This window comes from Leuciscus leuciscus, assembly GCF_965113295.1.
Source record: "Leuciscus leuciscus genome assembly, chromosome: 15".
In the NCBI taxonomy this organism is placed as follows: Eukaryota; Metazoa; Chordata; class Actinopteri; order Cypriniformes; family Leuciscidae; genus Leuciscus; species Leuciscus leuciscus.
Genome location: NC_138739.1, coordinates 12,442,727 through 12,459,454, shown reverse-complemented (window position 1 = coordinate 12,459,454; position 16,728 = coordinate 12,442,727). Strand labels below are relative to the sequence as shown.

General features: G+C 36.9%; 1 protein-coding gene and 2 long non-coding RNA genes across 4 annotated transcripts in view; 2 read left to right on the top strand and 1 right to left on the bottom strand.

The window, feature by feature from the left end:
- The window catches only part of LOC309476128 (uncharacterized protein), a 138,450-nt gene that overhangs the window by 28,780 nt on the left and 92,942 nt on the right, over nucleotides 1-16,728 (top strand). The window contains exons 3-4 of the mRNA XM_082139339.1: nucleotides 3,154-3,489; nucleotides 3,792-3,806. Of these exons, the coding sequence (XP_081995465.1) occupies nucleotides 3,154-3,489; nucleotides 3,792-3,806 (351 nt within the window). The remainder of the gene's footprint in view (nucleotides 1-3,153; nucleotides 3,490-3,791; nucleotides 3,807-16,728) is intronic.
- LOC309476557 lies at nucleotides 7,645-11,327 on the top strand. 2 transcript variants are annotated; one of them, XR_014198271.1, is made up of 5 exons: nucleotides 7,645-8,439; nucleotides 9,111-9,212; nucleotides 9,921-10,026; nucleotides 10,163-10,262; nucleotides 10,870-11,327. It is a non-coding gene; the product is annotated as an uncharacterized lncRNA (long non-coding RNA). The 2 variants fall into 2 exon arrangements; XR_014198272.1 differs by having other exon boundaries at nucleotides 10,163-10,278.
- On the bottom strand, nucleotides 12,746-15,374 carry LOC309476422. Its single transcript, XR_014198129.1, has 3 exons — nucleotides 15,088-15,374; nucleotides 14,315-14,416; nucleotides 12,746-13,700 (listed from the first exon to the last, which is right to left on the bottom strand). It is a non-coding gene; the product is annotated as an uncharacterized lncRNA (long non-coding RNA).

Below are 16,728 nucleotides of genomic sequence, written 5' to 3'. Positions count from 1 at the left end.
TGCTTTGTGGATTTGGAGAAGGCATTCGACTGTGTCCCTCGCGGCATCTTGTGGAGGGTGCTCTGGGAGTATGGGGTTCGGGGCCCTTTGCTAAGGGCTACCCGGTCCCTGTACGACCGGAGCAGGAGCTTGGTTCGCATTGCCGGCAATAAGTCAGACTTGTTCCCGGTGCATGTTGGACTCCGGCAGGGCTGCCCTTTGTCGCCGGTTCTGTTCATAACTTTTATGGACAGAATTTCTAGGCGCAGCCAGGGGCCGGAGGGGGTCAGGTTTGGGGACCACACAATTTCATCTCTGCTCTTTGCGGATGATGTTGTCGTGTTGGCCCCATCAGACCAGGACCTTCAGCATGCACTGGGACGGTTTGCAGCCGAGTGTGAAGCGGCTGGGATGAGAATCAGCACCTCCAAATCCGAGGCCATGGTTCTCAGTCGGAAAAGGGTGGTTTGCCCGCTTCAGGTTGGTGGAGAGTTCCTGCCTCAAGTGGAGGAGTTCAAGTATCTTGGGGTCCTGTTCACGAGTGAGGGAAGGATGGAACGGGAGATTGACAGACGGATCGGTGCAGCTTCTGCAGTAATGCGGTCGCTGTACCGGTCTGTCGTGGTGAAGAAGGAGCTGAGCCGTAAGGCGAAGCTCTCGATTTACCGGTCAATCTACGTTCCTACTCTCACCTATGGTCATGAGCTGTGGGTTATGACCGAAAGGACAAGATCCCGGATACAGGCGGCCGAAATGAGCTTTCTCCGCAGGGTGGCTGGGCGATCCCTTAGAGATAGGGTGAGAAGCTCAGTCACTCGGGAGGAGCTCAGAGTAGAGCCCTTGCTCCTCCACATCGAGAGGGGCCAGCTGAGGTGGCTCGGGCATCTTTTCCGGATGCCTCCTGGACGCCTTCCCGGGAAGGTGTTCCGGGCATGTCCCACCGGGAAGAGACCCCGGGGAAGACCTAGGACACGCTGGAGGGACTATGTCTCCCGGCTGGCCTGGGAACGCCTCGGTGTCCCCCCGGAAGAGCTGGAGGAAGTGTCTAGGGAGAGGGAAGTCTGGGCATCCCTGCTTAGACTGCTGCCCCCGCGACCCGGCCCCGGATAAGTGGAAGAAGATGGATGGATGGATGGATGGATGGATGGATGGAAAACGATTCCTTTTTGATCAGTAACTTTCTTCCAGTAAACAAACAGTAGCGTTTCACTTTCCTTCTCATTTCTTCATTGAATAGACGCATGCGCAAATTGCGCATGAAAGGGAAACCACATCACTGTCTTCACAATAAAAGCCATGTGAACATTATAAAGTAAAATTCGCTTAGGGATATTAAATTCTGAGCAATATCATTTAAAACATTTACAGTAGTCTTCACTGACATCAGAGCCACTGAAAACGCAGCGGATGGATTTTATTTATGAAGAAACGGCGCCACTTAAACTTCCTTAATTTTCTGACTGACTGTCTGAACGAGGGTCAAAGTTAATCAAGTGTGGATCATTGCCTACAGTTCGCGATTCAACGTCACCTCCAGAAGTAAGTGTATTTTATGATTTTTGAGCAAATAGTCATTTCAATCGATGTCAGCCAGTTCAACAACAAATGCGTCTAAAGCTATTTATTGTCGTCGTCATAGACAACACATTCTCACCCCAAATCGTCACTTTTTCGTCACTTTCAACCATGCTTCAATATCCGACGCACAAAGCACCCTTTAGCGTCCATATGTGACGCTTCGGTTATGGGTAGGTTTAGGCGTCATGTAACTGACGCTTTCGAAAGTTCGTCAATATCCGACGCACAAAGCACCCTTTAGCGTCCATATGTGACGCTTCGGTTATGGGTAGGTTTAGGTATGTGGTAGGGTTATGCGTCTCATATGGACGCTAAAGGGTGCTTTGTGCGTCGGATATTGAAGCATGGTTGAAAGTGACGAAAAAGTGACGATTTGGGTATGAGAACGGGCTGTCATAGATGTCTCAACAAACAACGTCAGACAGTTTTATGTCACGTAGGCTATCATTTTTGCAGCAATTACAAATGTAAATAAATTAAGGTCTGCTCTATCTCCATAGACAGTATATAAACGTCTATCTCCCTCCCCTTAAGAAAAAAATAAATAAATCGTTTGTACTTAGCACAGTATTTGTGTGTGTGTGTGTGTGTAGTTTCAAAAAATTGCGCAAACGTTATCACAGTTCGTGTGTGTGTGTGTGTGTGTTGCACATCCATAATAAGGGGACGCGATTAAAACTTTGTAAGTACATAAATGTATCAAATAACCATTCCGAGATGTTTAGTCCATTCTCATTCGTATCTCTTCATCATCTGGGTCCAGCAGCAGGGCGGGGATATGCAGCTCATTAACATTTAAGGTGGTACACGCCAAAACAGCTCTTTTTAAAACAGGCCCCAAAAATGACATTTTCAAATGGTTATAATAAATTAACTGTGGGGTATTTTGTGCTGAAACTTCACAAATGCATTCTGGGGACACCCAAGACCAATATTACATCTTGTAAAAAGGGGCATAATAGGTGCCCTTTAAAATCGATATGATCAGTAGAAAAACATTTTCACAGCACTATTGTATTTATTTATTTTTTTTGGCTTATGTTTTTCTCCAGGTTCATCTGGTGTTGATACAGATGAAGTGTCAGTGATGGAGGGAGATTCAGTCACTCTAAACACTGGTGTTCAAACAAACCAACAAGAAGAGATTAAATGGTATTATAATGGCACTCGAATAGCTGAAATCAGTGGAGATCTCAGTTTTATCTGTACAGATGTTCAGTGTAATGAAGGTACTGAGCGATTCAGAGACAGACTGAAGCTGGATCATCCGACTGGATCTCTGACCATCACAAACATCACAAACACAGACTCTGGAGTTTATAAACTTAAGATCATCAGTGGCAGAAGCGACAGTGACAAGATCTTCAGTGTTAATGTCCAAGGTGAGTCATTTAATAACGTTTAAATGCAGTTTATATATTTTTAAAGCACATTGTTAATGTGTGTTCATATGCACAGCCCAAAATGGTTCTTTTCAGATCGAGAGTCAAGGAAGGGCTTATGCAATCGTAGTCATGTTCACAGTTCTCTCATGTTGTGTAGTTTTTGTTTGTTTTCAGCAAAAGATCCTCCAGCATCTGTTGGTTTGTGTTTCAGGTGTTTCTGCTGCTGAAATAGATGAAGTGAAGAGAAACATAGGAGAATCTGTCACTTTTGATTCTGCTGTAGCAAGAACACCAAATGATGTGATGACGTGGTATTTTAATGACACTCGCATCGCTGAAATTACTGGAGATCCAAATAAAACATGTACAGATGTTCAGTGTGAAGATAGTGATGAGAGATTCAGAGACAGACTGAAGCTGGATCATCAGACTGGATCTCTGACCATCACAAACACCAGAAACACACACTCTGGAGAATATAAACTACAGATCATCATCAACAACAGCAGCTTCAGCATCACTAGACTGAAGAGATTCAGTCTTATTGGTGAGTATATAATTAAGTTTTTCAATGCATTTTCTTTTGAGGAATTAAGAAAATCAGTTAAGTATTTTTAAATCAACTCAATAAATGTGGAGTTGTGAATTTAAAAATTGTGCTTTGGCTCAATAACATTTTGACTAATGTTATTAACTTGATAACATGAAAAATGCATAATGTTTGTTGAACGCTGCTGTTTCATGTTGATACAGCTGATGATCAATATAGAAGGGTCTGAAGTAAAAAAAAAAAAAAGGACTGGATGGATTATCATTCACTCTCTCGTAATAATGTCTGTTTCTCTGTAGCTGTTCCAGGTTCAGGTCTGTCTTCAGGAGCTGTAGCAGGAATAGTTGTTGGTGTTCTGCTGGTGTTTGCTGCTGCTGTAACTGCTGGAGTGATTTACTATCGTCCCCACAAGACCTATACACCAGGAACACAGAGTGTAAGTATTACATACAGCTGATTTAACAAGATAGATGAGATTTACTGTGCATAAAAGAACAGTGGCATGATTACATTTTAACGTATAATTATAGTTTAAATTATTATTAAATCCTCAAAAACACAAACAACTCCCAAATAAACTAAAAAACAATTAATAAAAAACATAAAGTGCAACTTTTTTTCAGAGAGCAAGTGTCTTAATTGTCAGTTCAAGAATTTTACGATATTGAAATCATAATACAATTTTGTGTTATTGTAATGTAGAAGGTTTGATGCAATTTAAGATAATGGGCGTCTTTTATAAAACGTGTGCAGCCACAGATTTGATCTTAGAGTATGTATACGCTAAAATCCATGCCGACATTCATTTTTATAAAGACGGTCTTTGAAGTGGAAAGGTGTTCAGCGCCCCGTCAGGGTCTGAGCAGACGTACGTACTTGTTCTTCTGGCAGAGAGTCAGAGAACTGCAGGTATTTGGAAATCTAAGCAAATCTTGCTGCTCGCCGTTTTGGACGTTGACTCGTGCTCTTTTATATGTTAATGACATTATTACAAGACAGAGAAGCATTCAACTGAGCACAATTTCAGGATAATTTACGATTTATTAATTTCACCTCTGGATGAAAGGCCTATGAATGGTTTTGTGCGTGCGTGCGTTCATTCTCTGAATCACACATACTCACATTTGATAAACGCTCAAAAAATGTAATGTACGGCGGTATCTACGCAGCATTTTATAAATGAGGCCCATTGTGTTTAATATTTAGGGAAAGAAAACCTCTGTACATCCACAAAAAAACAGGCAAAAAGACAATTCAAGTCTATAGTATTAATTGTATTACTTTAAAGGTGCACATTATGCCTCTTTTCACAAGATCTAATATAAATCGATGGTGTCCCCAGAATGTGTCTGCGAAATTACAGATCAAAATACCCCCCGGATCATTTATTATAATTTGTAAAATGTTCCCCTTTTTGGGTGTGTGCAAAAACGTGCAGTTTTTGTGTGTGTCTCTTTAAATGCAAATGAGCTGCTGCTCCCGCCCCTGTTCAGAAGACTTGTACACGAGCTTCAGATACAATAACAAAACACGCAAATAATTTAACTCATCCAAAATCTCAGAAATAACCAGTAGCGGAGTGAAGCCTTTTGGAGAGACTGAAGAAGAGTTTGCAACTTTTAGATGTGGAGTTACATTGATTCATCTGTTTCTGGGGGATTTTTGTTTAATCCTCTCTTGTATCTCTTGTCTCATCTGAGTCTGGGACTCTAAATAGTGTTCAGTGCTCGTCTGTGCAGCAACGACAGAACAGTTTGCATGCTTTGCTCGAACTTTTGCCATTGCGTTAGGACTGGTTACACTGTGGTAAACCAAATGGTGGCGCCGTGGGTGAAAATTTACAGATGTGCAGGGTGGTAATATTATAATAAAAGAGAAATCTGATCATCTTATTTTTTGACATGCTTGCAGAGAAAAGGAGAAAGGCTTAAAACAAAGTTACTGGGTTGTCACTTTTCATGTTTTCTGGGATGGTAGATGCACCGGGACCCGATTATAGCATTTAAACACGGGAAAAGTCAGATTTTCACGATATGTCCCCTTTAACCATCTGTGAATCTGTGTTTTCCTACAGGAGGATAATGACTTGTGATAACTCACCACTTGACCCGAAAGACATTCCTTTAAAAAGGAGGATTCCTACAATCAGACTCAGACTGAGGCAGCCAATAAAACAATGCAACATAATTTATAATTTTGACACTTTTATTGAAAGAGACACTGAAGAGAATTAGGAAATGATGGAGAGAGGATCAGCTGAAACTCTCATCGCTTATCATTTAGCTAAATATGTGTACTATATTACATATTTATTATATTTTTACTTATATCATTAAATAAAGATGTTATTATATTAAAAAACACATTATATTTGAGTAATTTTTAACCTTAAATAATACTACCAGCTGATAGGGCTTTCTGCATGTTTACAGCATTAGGTGAGATGGGTTTTTTTTGTTTTTTTTTTAGAAAAATTAACGCCTATCTTGTGTACCTAATCTTTATCCAAATGAGTCAATATTAAATCAAATCACAAGAATTGATTTGTATTGAAATCGTGAAATTTGTCAAGCAATAATAATTGCTTAATTAGCTTAATTAATAATAAATAGCTTACCAGAAATTGTACAGAATATGTAAACATTGTAACATGTTGTCACTAAACCTAATAAAATTCTGTTTAGTTACTAAAATAAAACAAGCTAAACTCAGAAGTTGGCAGCTATGGATTCAGACAGGAACAGTGAGTGATTATCTTGTCATTTTCATTATAAGCCCTAATGCACTGAACTGGTTTGACACATCAATCATAATGTCCTGCCTGTGTTCATCCTCACTGTTACTGACTGCATTTCCAGAAATACCTCACAGTCTCAGAGGACTTAAGTGCTCTACTGCACTACTGATACTGAAGCTGTTTTACTGGTATTGTTGCTGTAACTGGAAAAGTCTGGTATCAATATTGTGCTGGTGTTTAGTTTAAACATTAACACTAACCCTTAGTTATAAACCTTCATCAGAAAACACTGGTTGACTGTACTGTGAATAGCATGGCTTTGTATATGTCCAGCATCTGCACCAGAACCAAATCCTGCCTTGAGTATCTTGCTGCAGCTTATTCATATTCATTTATTTATTTAAAGTTGGTGCATTAGAGTGTTTATGAAAATACTTGGTGTGATGTTGTCAGGAGGAGTGTTAAAGCACAAATTGTATAAAACTATGGCATTTTGATAGCAATTAAATCATAGTGTGTCTTCATACGTTTGGTAGATATATCTTTATCTTCATTGTTAAAATGTGCAAAAATGAGTCACAATGAAATGGTCAAATTCAGATATTTTATGAGGTGCTGATTAGTTCTTTCATGTTATTTATTGGCATGTGAGGAGGAAAATGAAGAGCCATGTTATTTGTCTATGTTTTTAAATTTTTTATCTTGTGTCTCATTCAGTTTTGGTCATGAATCATATTCAGTTGTGTTTGTCAAGCATCTCGTGTCTCTTTCAGTTCTATTGTGTTCAGCTGGGGTTTATGAGTGTGAATGTGTTTTTTAAACTCATGGCATTATTGCATTTTGCTGATATGTAGAATATTATCACTTTGATGTAAATGATTTGGCCAGTGTAGCCTTCAGCTAGCTGACTTTGGTTCTTTCTTTTGGTTCTTACTACTTTTTTTTTATTTTGTTCCTTTTTTGGATGGTGGATGGTGTCTTTTGTATGGTGCTCATTTTAAAAATGTATATGGGCTCAAGTGTAAAACCAAATAAATGCTAAACTCCTCAAGCCTGTACCTCTGATTTGACCATCATTTAATAAGTGGACACAAATGCTTTAGTTTTCTAACACTAAAGGTTGTTTAGTAAGAATATCTTACTCTTTCTGTAAGAGACTTTACATCAGCCAAGGGGAAAAAGTGCCTTAAAACCCACAATGCTTTTTTCATTTCTGAAACAAGGAAATTAACTTAAAAAATCTTTGTGTATTTATGTGATAAATATTATTAAAAACATAATGATTCACTCATAACGGCTGGAATTTATGTCTCCAAAATATTTGTGCATGTTGTCAGAAATAATCGTGGACTAAGATAACATTGGATCATCAGGTTATAAATTATTCAACCCTGTATCACATGAAATACGTTCTGAGGAAACTATTTTGCAAATCGCAATTACGTTACATGCCAACATATAAGCAGTGCTATTACGTTGGTCCTTAACCTAATATAAGCAGTGCTATTACGTTGGTCCTTAACCTAATATAGCCAATCTATTGCAGTGCTATATTACGTTTGTCCTGAACATAATAAATCCAAAGCAGGTTTCGTAGCATCTAATGCTGTTCATTTTGTTTTAATTATTTACTCCCTTTTTTCTCATTGGGCTACAAAATATTATCTATGCCAGGGCGAGTCAAATGGCGGCACCCAGATAATTTTTATCTGGCCCTTAAACTTGTTTTTGATGATTAAAACCCCTCGCAATCTGATATCAAAGTCCCCGCAAATGTTTAGCGCGTTCAGCGGTGATTTTAACAACGCACGCGATCATTCAGCGGTGAGTTTAACAACCGAGTCTCACGGCAGTTCGTGATATGGTCACGTAATTTAATCTATTGATTCGTGCCACGGACACGTTTATTTCGTTATTTTTTTTATTTTTTTTTAAACTAATGTATTTTCAATGGGAAGCGTCTTTCGTGATAACAGCATGATTCTTTGCAGCAGAGAAGCTGTTTAATCAACATTTATTCACGAGATCTTATGTATTTTTATGTATTTTTTTAATGTTATTATTTCGATCTTATTGCCGGGGAAGCTGGACTGCTTTGCTGTTTATTGATATTTTTTAAATTATATTTTATCAGTAGGAAATCGCGCTGAAGAAGTCTCGTTCCGAACACATCGCGATATTTGGCATCAGTTCACGTGTGTCAGATGTTGGTAAGTAAATAAATACCTAAATACGCTGTCCTATAATGTGTGATATCATGTCTTTTCTGTTTGTCGATATTAATCTGCCATTATATCTGCCATCTCCACGGAGACTTTGCGTTTCATTGCTTTCTAATTCAAAACAGGGTGATTAACACTGCCTGTCACGTGACGTGCTATAGGCCTAGATATTCATATCAGATTAAAAATAGTACAATTATTTCCAAAGTTGTATTTGTAGTAGAAGCACAGTAAAAACAACACTTACCATGCTTTTACCACAGTAACATTAGTTTTACTGTGATAAGTGTAGTAAAAAGACAGTAATCACAAAACTTACCATGCTTTTACAGTACCACACTATTTGTAGTTTTAATGTGGTACTTATTGTAAATGCACAGTAACCACAACACTTACCATGCTTTTACCACAGTAACCATAGTTTTACTGTGATTGGTTTAGTAAAGGACAGTAATCACAAAACTTACCATGCTTTTACCTCAGTATTGATTGATAGTTTTAAAGTGATATTTGTTGTAAATGCATATTAACCACAACACTTGCCATGTTTGTAAGGCTTTATAATGTAACATCCAATATTTGTAAGGTATATCAGTACTTTTTCCTTTAAATAATCCTATATATTATACATAATGATATTTTCTTTTCTCTTTTTTCAGCTGAAAAGACCAAAAGGGCCTTTCGGACTCAGTCAGCCCATTATTGTTGGAGGAGAAGTAAACGGAGGAGACGGACAGCTTCAAAGGCAAATATTCGCAATGGTATGTGTGTGTTGGTTTTAACCCTAAATCAAACATTTTATCAAGCATTTGTTGTTTCTTAAAACTTTTCTCACAAAACCCATAGCCCAATCAGTACAAACAGAGACTGAAAGTCTTGATATTTCACAAGATTTAACAAGTTGTCAAATTCGTATGATACTCGTACATGTTTGTATACTCGTACACAATCCTGCAGCTTTTACTCTTAGTGCTGTCATTGGCTACTGCCTCAATTCCTGTACATATTTATCGCGATATTTGTAAATCAGTTGCGCCCCTTCTTGGAAAGTTGTCGGATGTCACACACACTGTCAGAAAGTTTATATTAATTGTAAATTGGACCCTGTCTGTTTATGTTCCAGTAATACATGATGTCTCTCCACACCTCATAACCTACCTCTGTTTGCAAGAGTGGAAAAGCTTATCTGACTTGTCACATGACATTAGATACTCGATTATTTTGTCATAATCAGATCAGTTACACTGCTGATAACTGTCCCGTTTGCATGTAAATCATTTTCATGATTATTGCTTGCTATTAAAGACATACTTTTATTCATAGAAATGCCCACATATCAGTGAACTTAATACATAAAAATGCTTTTAACATTTAATTATGCAACACTCTTTACAGAAAACATATCCTACAGTTATAAACTGACTATTTGCAAGTAATGTATTAAAATTACCTTCCTTTCTGTTTTGCAGGATTACTTAGTCCTTTTTTTTTTAAAGCTTTACCAATATCAAACTCAACCCTCACAAGAGCTACTAGTGAGTCGCAGCGAATCTTGCCGTGATCAGCCCTTCCCAGGTGAAGTTTCTTAATATATCAGTATTTACTCATCAAATGTTCTCTCCTGAATCATATGGTAAATTAACTTATTTATAACTGTCTTAATTTGTGTTTCAAGAACAATAGAGTAAGTCGAGACTTTCTTGTTTTACAGCCGAGAAGGAAGACCAGTCCTTATATCAACGCAAGCTAATCGAATAAGTCCTTTGTTTCGGGTGAGGAAGGAACATCTGGTGCCCAAAGACGACAGAAAAGTGCGTGAGTCCATTGGTATGTCTTGTATTGAAACAGTGCTGTAATATGTAGTACATAATTTGATGTTGACAATTTTACATTGTACAGGTTATCACTTGGTTTTTGACCAAGTGAAGCTCTTGAAACAATTGACAGAAGAGTATGTTGTCTGGAAAGAAATCAAGCATCCCTGGCAAAGGCTCAAAAGAGACCATGCCTTTCTAAAAAATCTTTTAAAATGTGTTGCTGTTGATATGGTTAAAACTGTTTTTGTTCAGTACTTAGCTTATATTATGTGCTGCAATATATATATATATATATATATATATATATATATATATATATATATATATACTTCAATGTGTATATTATATAATGTACTGACTGCTGCTTTATAAATTTATGTAAGGAACAGGCAACTCTGGCCCTTTGCATTCTACTTTTTGAGGTTAGTTAAGAGTTAACCTCCAACCCTAATCAAGCACATCTGAAAATTTTAACCAAAGTCTTCAAGTTTACTTCTAGACAATAGGCAGTAAACCATCACTGCTTTAAATCATGCAGAACATAAGCTGACCCGACTGTCCATTAAACAACTTGGTTTCTGTTTTTTTGTTTTACTTTCAGACCAGGACTGGAGAACGCCTGACAATGGGATGTTGAGACTTCTTCTTCTGGTTGAGAAAAAGCTACACCACATCAGTGATCACATCTTCTGTTCTTCAACTGAACAAACTGTTTAGACGAGGAAGAAGAACACGATAGAGACATACAGGGAAGAACAAGAAACCAGTTTATCACAGCTAAACTGGTTTCTTGCTCTTCCCTGTATGTCTCTATTGTGTTCTTCTAATGAATCATTATTTTCCAACACAATATCAAATCTGTTTTCTGTAGGTGACTGAATATGATTATCTGGCACTCGTTTTGTGGCTTCAGCAGCTGTGAATGGATTCAAATGATGTTAATGTATTTTTGAAGACACATTTTTATTTATCTTGAATCTCATTTGTCTTTATGCTACTTTATCAACTGTATGCTTTGTTCTCCAATAAAGTGTTGTTTAATAAAGTATGGTGACTATTTTGTTTTGAAAGTTGTGTTTGGTACAGTAAATATAAATTTTTATTTGAGACATTTTCATTTCTTATTTCTTTAAAAATAACTACATATAATTAATAACTTATAAATAACTAAATATAATTAATTACCATGATTTTTTTACTTGGAACATAAAAATTTAGATCTGGTTAATGATATTTGGGACAACAATGCAACAAAAGTTGCACATACTTGCATGTATGCCAGTTTGCAGTGAAATAAAAGGAAGCTATGTGAATAACAAGAGGCTGCAGTGGGCTATCTTGCTATAAATACTTAAAGCTTAATTGATGATGATCCATGTTGATCATTCTAGTATACTCTATATAGTATACTCTATTTATCACTGATGTCAGGAATATAAGCAGCAAGAGGGGGTGAAAAGGAAATGTTGGCACTGTTTTTTTGTTGTTTTATTGAATGGTGCATTATCCTTGTGTAATAGTAATAGTATGTGTAGATCTGTGTAGATTATACTGTCCTTCCACCCCCAGGGGCCCAGCAATGGCCCCCAGAAGAGCAAACAAATGCACATTTCAAATGGCTGTAACTCAAAGTCTGGTTAGTGTATCAAAGAGAAAATTGGCTGGACAACTGCTTATACTATGTTTAATAAATAATGTTGGCCACAGTTTTCAGACATATATGGAAAGCTGGCATAAAGGTTATTTTTAAAGTGCTCACAGTAAAATATCAAATTTCAGCCTGTCCCTCATATATGTCATAAAGGTTTGCACAATGAACAAAATTAGATATCCAGTTGTCCATTAAATATATTATTTATTTAACATTTATTGTTTTATTACTAAACGTTTTAAACTACATTACCCACATATCTCTGTCATTCTATCAGTGGAACAGGAAGCATGGGCTGTAGTTCATTGAAATGTGCAGACATGCTTAGGGTTAGGGTTAGGATCTCGGTAAAGGAGTAATTTCTCACAACATAGAGACACTTTATAGTTAGCTTAATGTATAACTAACGTAATAATAACACCAAAACATACTTTGTAACATGAAGCGCCGTTTTATATGGGTTAAACGATTGTCCAATCACAGCGAGCTCTGCGAGAAGGTCACCGCCAATACAAACCCAGCTGAACAGATGCGTCACACTTACATGCCCATTTATGGTAAACGATGACAGATCTCTTCTGGTTCCGGCTGCAGGGATAGATACCTTAAATAAATTGTATTTAGGCTGTTAAACATGCATTCCTTCTAATTAAATTATAAAACTCATATTTAAAAACAAAAGACTCCTTTGTGTGGTTACCATCCAAAAACGAGTTCACATGATCAATGACACAAATTTGCATAGACTGATGCATAAATACATTTGAAAGAGAAACTTTTTTTCTAAGCAATGGCCTACAGCAGGGTAGTTTTGCAGTATTTTAATTAAAAATAATTACATGTACTAAAGTGCTTCTAACATTTACAGTGTATGTATAGTATATTAAAGGTATATCAATTATATTCAAATAAATGTAACAAAAGCACAATGAATGGACACCATTTTGAAAGCTTATTCCAATATTTAATGTCAAACTGTTTAAAGACAAATGTAGCGCCAAAACTACAGCACAACAGTATAAAAATCAGTTAATTAAATATCCAGATACAGGAGCAATCTATTATAGTGACACATACATTAACGTTAAAAAATTGCTATGATGAAGTTATATATTTACAAACCAAGAGATGAGGTTCAAGTTTGTTATGTGAACATACATTTGTTTCTTCGCTTTAAAGAACAAATAGGTAAAAACATAAGCACAACATTTTACATTCTCAACTTTCATTCTATATCCTTGTGATTATTGGTCACTTTTATTGTAACTATGCAATGAATATGTCCTTTAGCAAAACACCTGATGAGCACTGACACTTTTTTGAAAAAGGCATTAGGCAGACATCAAGTACAGTTTATGAAGCTGAAAAGAGAAAACAAAACGCTTTAACAATATGGAAAAAGATAAATCACTATTTTCAATATTGGTTCTGCATATATCAAAGAGATCCTGAGGAGGAGTGGGACTCCACATGAAGACTTTCAGAAACTGAGACAGAGCAAAGGGTGCACCTCGCTGGACACATCCTACGCATGCCCAAACAACAACACCCAAAGACAGTTAGGAAGTGGACACCACCAGGAGGATGCAGGAGACAGGGAAGTCCAAGGAAGACATGGAGACATGTTTCACGAAGACCTGAAGAATGTCAGTGTCCCATGGGAAGATGTGAAGAACTTGGCCACGGATCGAATACGTTGGAGGACACTTGTTGCCCAATGTGCCCAGCACAGGACTTGATGATGATGTTGTGAGTTTATCCATAACTGTGGGATATGTTTTCTGTAAAGAGTGTTGCATAATTAAATGTTAAGTTCACTGATATGTGGGCATTTCTATGAATAAAAGTATGTCTTTAATAGCAAGCAATAATCATGAAAATGATTTACATGCAAACGGGACAGTTATCAGCAGTGTAACTGATCTGATTATGACAAAAAATCGAGTATCTAATGTCATGTGACAAGTCAGATAAGCTTTTCCACTCTTGCAAACAGAGGTAGGTTATGAGGTGTGGAGAGACATCATGTATTACTGGAACATAAACAGACAGGGTCCAATTTACAATTAATATAAACTTTCTGACAGTGTGTGTGACATCCGACAACTTTCCAAGAAGGGGCGCAACTGATTTACAAATATCGCGATAAATATGTACAGGAATTGAGGCAGTAGCCAATGACAGCACTAAGAGTAAAAGCTGCAGGATTGTGTACGAGTATACAAACATGTACGAGTATCATACGAATTTGACAACTTGTTAAATCTTGTGAAATATCAAGACTTTCAGTCTCTGTTTGTACTGATTGGGCTATGGGTTTTGTGAGAAAAGTTTTAACAAACAACAAATGCTTGATAAAATGTTTGATTTAGGGTTAAAACCAACACACACATACCATTGCGAATATTTGCCTTTGAAGCTGTCCGTCTCCTCCGTTTACTTCTCCTCCAACAATAATGGGCTGACTGAGTCCGAAAGGCCCTTTTGGTCTTTTCAGCTGAAAAAAGAGAAAAGAAAATATCATTATGTATAATATATAGGATTATTTAAAGGAAAAAGTACTGATATACCTTACAAATATTGGATGTTACATTATAAAGCCTTACAAACATGGCAAGTGTTGTGGTTAATATGCATTTACAACAAATATCACTTTAAAACTATCAATCAATACTGAGGTAAAAGCATGGTAAGTTTTGTGATTACTGTCCTTTACTAAACCAATCACAGTAAAACTATGGTTACTGTGGTAAAAGCATGGTAAGTGTTGTGGTTACTGTGCATTTACAATAAGTACCACATTAAAACTACAAATAGTGTGGTACTGTAAAAGCATGGTAAGTTTTGTGATTACTGTCTTTTTACTACACTTATCACAGTAAAACTAATGTTACTGTGGTAAAAGCATGGTAAGTGTTGTTTTTACTGTGCTTCTACTACAAATACAACTTTGGAAATAATTGTACTATTTTTAATCTGATATGAATATCTAGGCCTATAGCACGTCACGTGACAGGCAGTGTTAATCACCCTGTTTTGAATTAGAAAGCAATGAAACGCAAAGTCTCCGTGGAGATGGCAGATATAATGGCAGATTAATATCGACAAACAGAAAAGACATGATATCACACATTATAGGACAGCGTATTTAGGTATTTATTTACTTACCAACATCTGACACACGTGAACTGATGCCAAATATCGCGATGTGTTCGGAACGAGACTTCTTCAGCGCGATTTCCTACTGATAAAATATAATTTTAAAAATATCAATAAACAGCAAAGCAATCCAGCTTCCCCGGCAATAAGATCGAAATAATAACATTAAAAAAATACATAAAAATACATAAGATCTCGTGAATAAATGTTGATTAAACAGCTTCTCTGCTGCAAAGAATCATGCTGTTATCACGAAAGACGCTTCCCATTGAAAATACATTAGTTTAAAAAAAAATAAAAAAAAATAACGAAATAAACGTGTCCGTGGCACGAATCAATAGATTAAATTACGTGACCATATCACGAACTGCCGTGAGACTCGGTTGTTAAACTCACCGCTGAATGATCGCGTGCGTTGTTAAAATCACCGCTGAACGCGCTAAACATTTGCGGGGACTTTGATATCAGATTGCGAGGGGTTTTAATCATCAAAAACAAGTTTAAGGGCCAGATAAAAATTATCTGGGTGCCGCCATTTGACTCGCCCTGGCATAGATAATATTTTGTAGCCCAATGAGAAAAAAGGGAGTAAATAATTAAAACAAAATGAACAGCATTAGATGCTACGAAACCTGCTTTGGATTTATTATGTTCAGGACAAACGTAATATAGCACTGCAATAGATTGGCTATATTAGGTTAAGGACCAACGTAATAGCACTGCTTATATTAGGTTAAGGACCAACGTAATAGCACTGCTTATATGTTGGCATGTAACGTAATTGCGATTTGCAAAATAGTTTCCTCAGAACGTATTTCATGTGATACAGGGTTGAAATTATTTCACTTTCACCAACAGTTATAGTGATTGTTACTACAGTAAAACTGGTCATGGTATTTATTATTTTGGTCCCTGGGAGCCTATTGAGATGAGGAATATGGAGATGTTAAAGCCTCTTGCACTTCAAGAGAGAATCTGTTAGGATAATGAAAGATACCAGACAAAAGACATACACGAGTGCAACTGAGCAATATGAAAAGAGACCCACAAAATATAGTCTACATAATTTGATATTATTGTAGATGTTAGCCATCAAGCTTGCTAGTTATCTTAGCCTCTTATAGACCAAGGCTGCCAAGATACATTAACAGTAGGCTCAAGGCTAGCAAACAGTAACATTACTCTATTCGAGCGCTATATCGACTAACATGGTCTTACTTCCTTTGAATTTGCACTGCATTTGTGTTGTTTTAATTCCACTTCCCTATATTGACATCGTCTATTCACTGTTAGATCAGTTCGATTAGGCTACACGAGCTAGATTCACTGGAAACATAGTGAGGACATATGCTGGTTACAGCCGTGTAAATGCAACAAGAAGAGCAAAAACATGACGTGTTATACAGAATAAATTGCATATATAAATTTCACTTCTAAAACTACAATGGTGATTAATATCATATCAGCCCATATATGAGGCGTTCTAATAGAATAAATTGCATGTTTACTTAACAATATATATGGGTGGTTCTTCAACTACGGGCACTTTTGGCCTTGTGAACTTGAGGTAAAAAAAAGTGTTCAAATCAAAATTGTCACAGTCTAACAGTTAAATATAACTAGTCTAGTTTAATGATCCATAAGAGAACG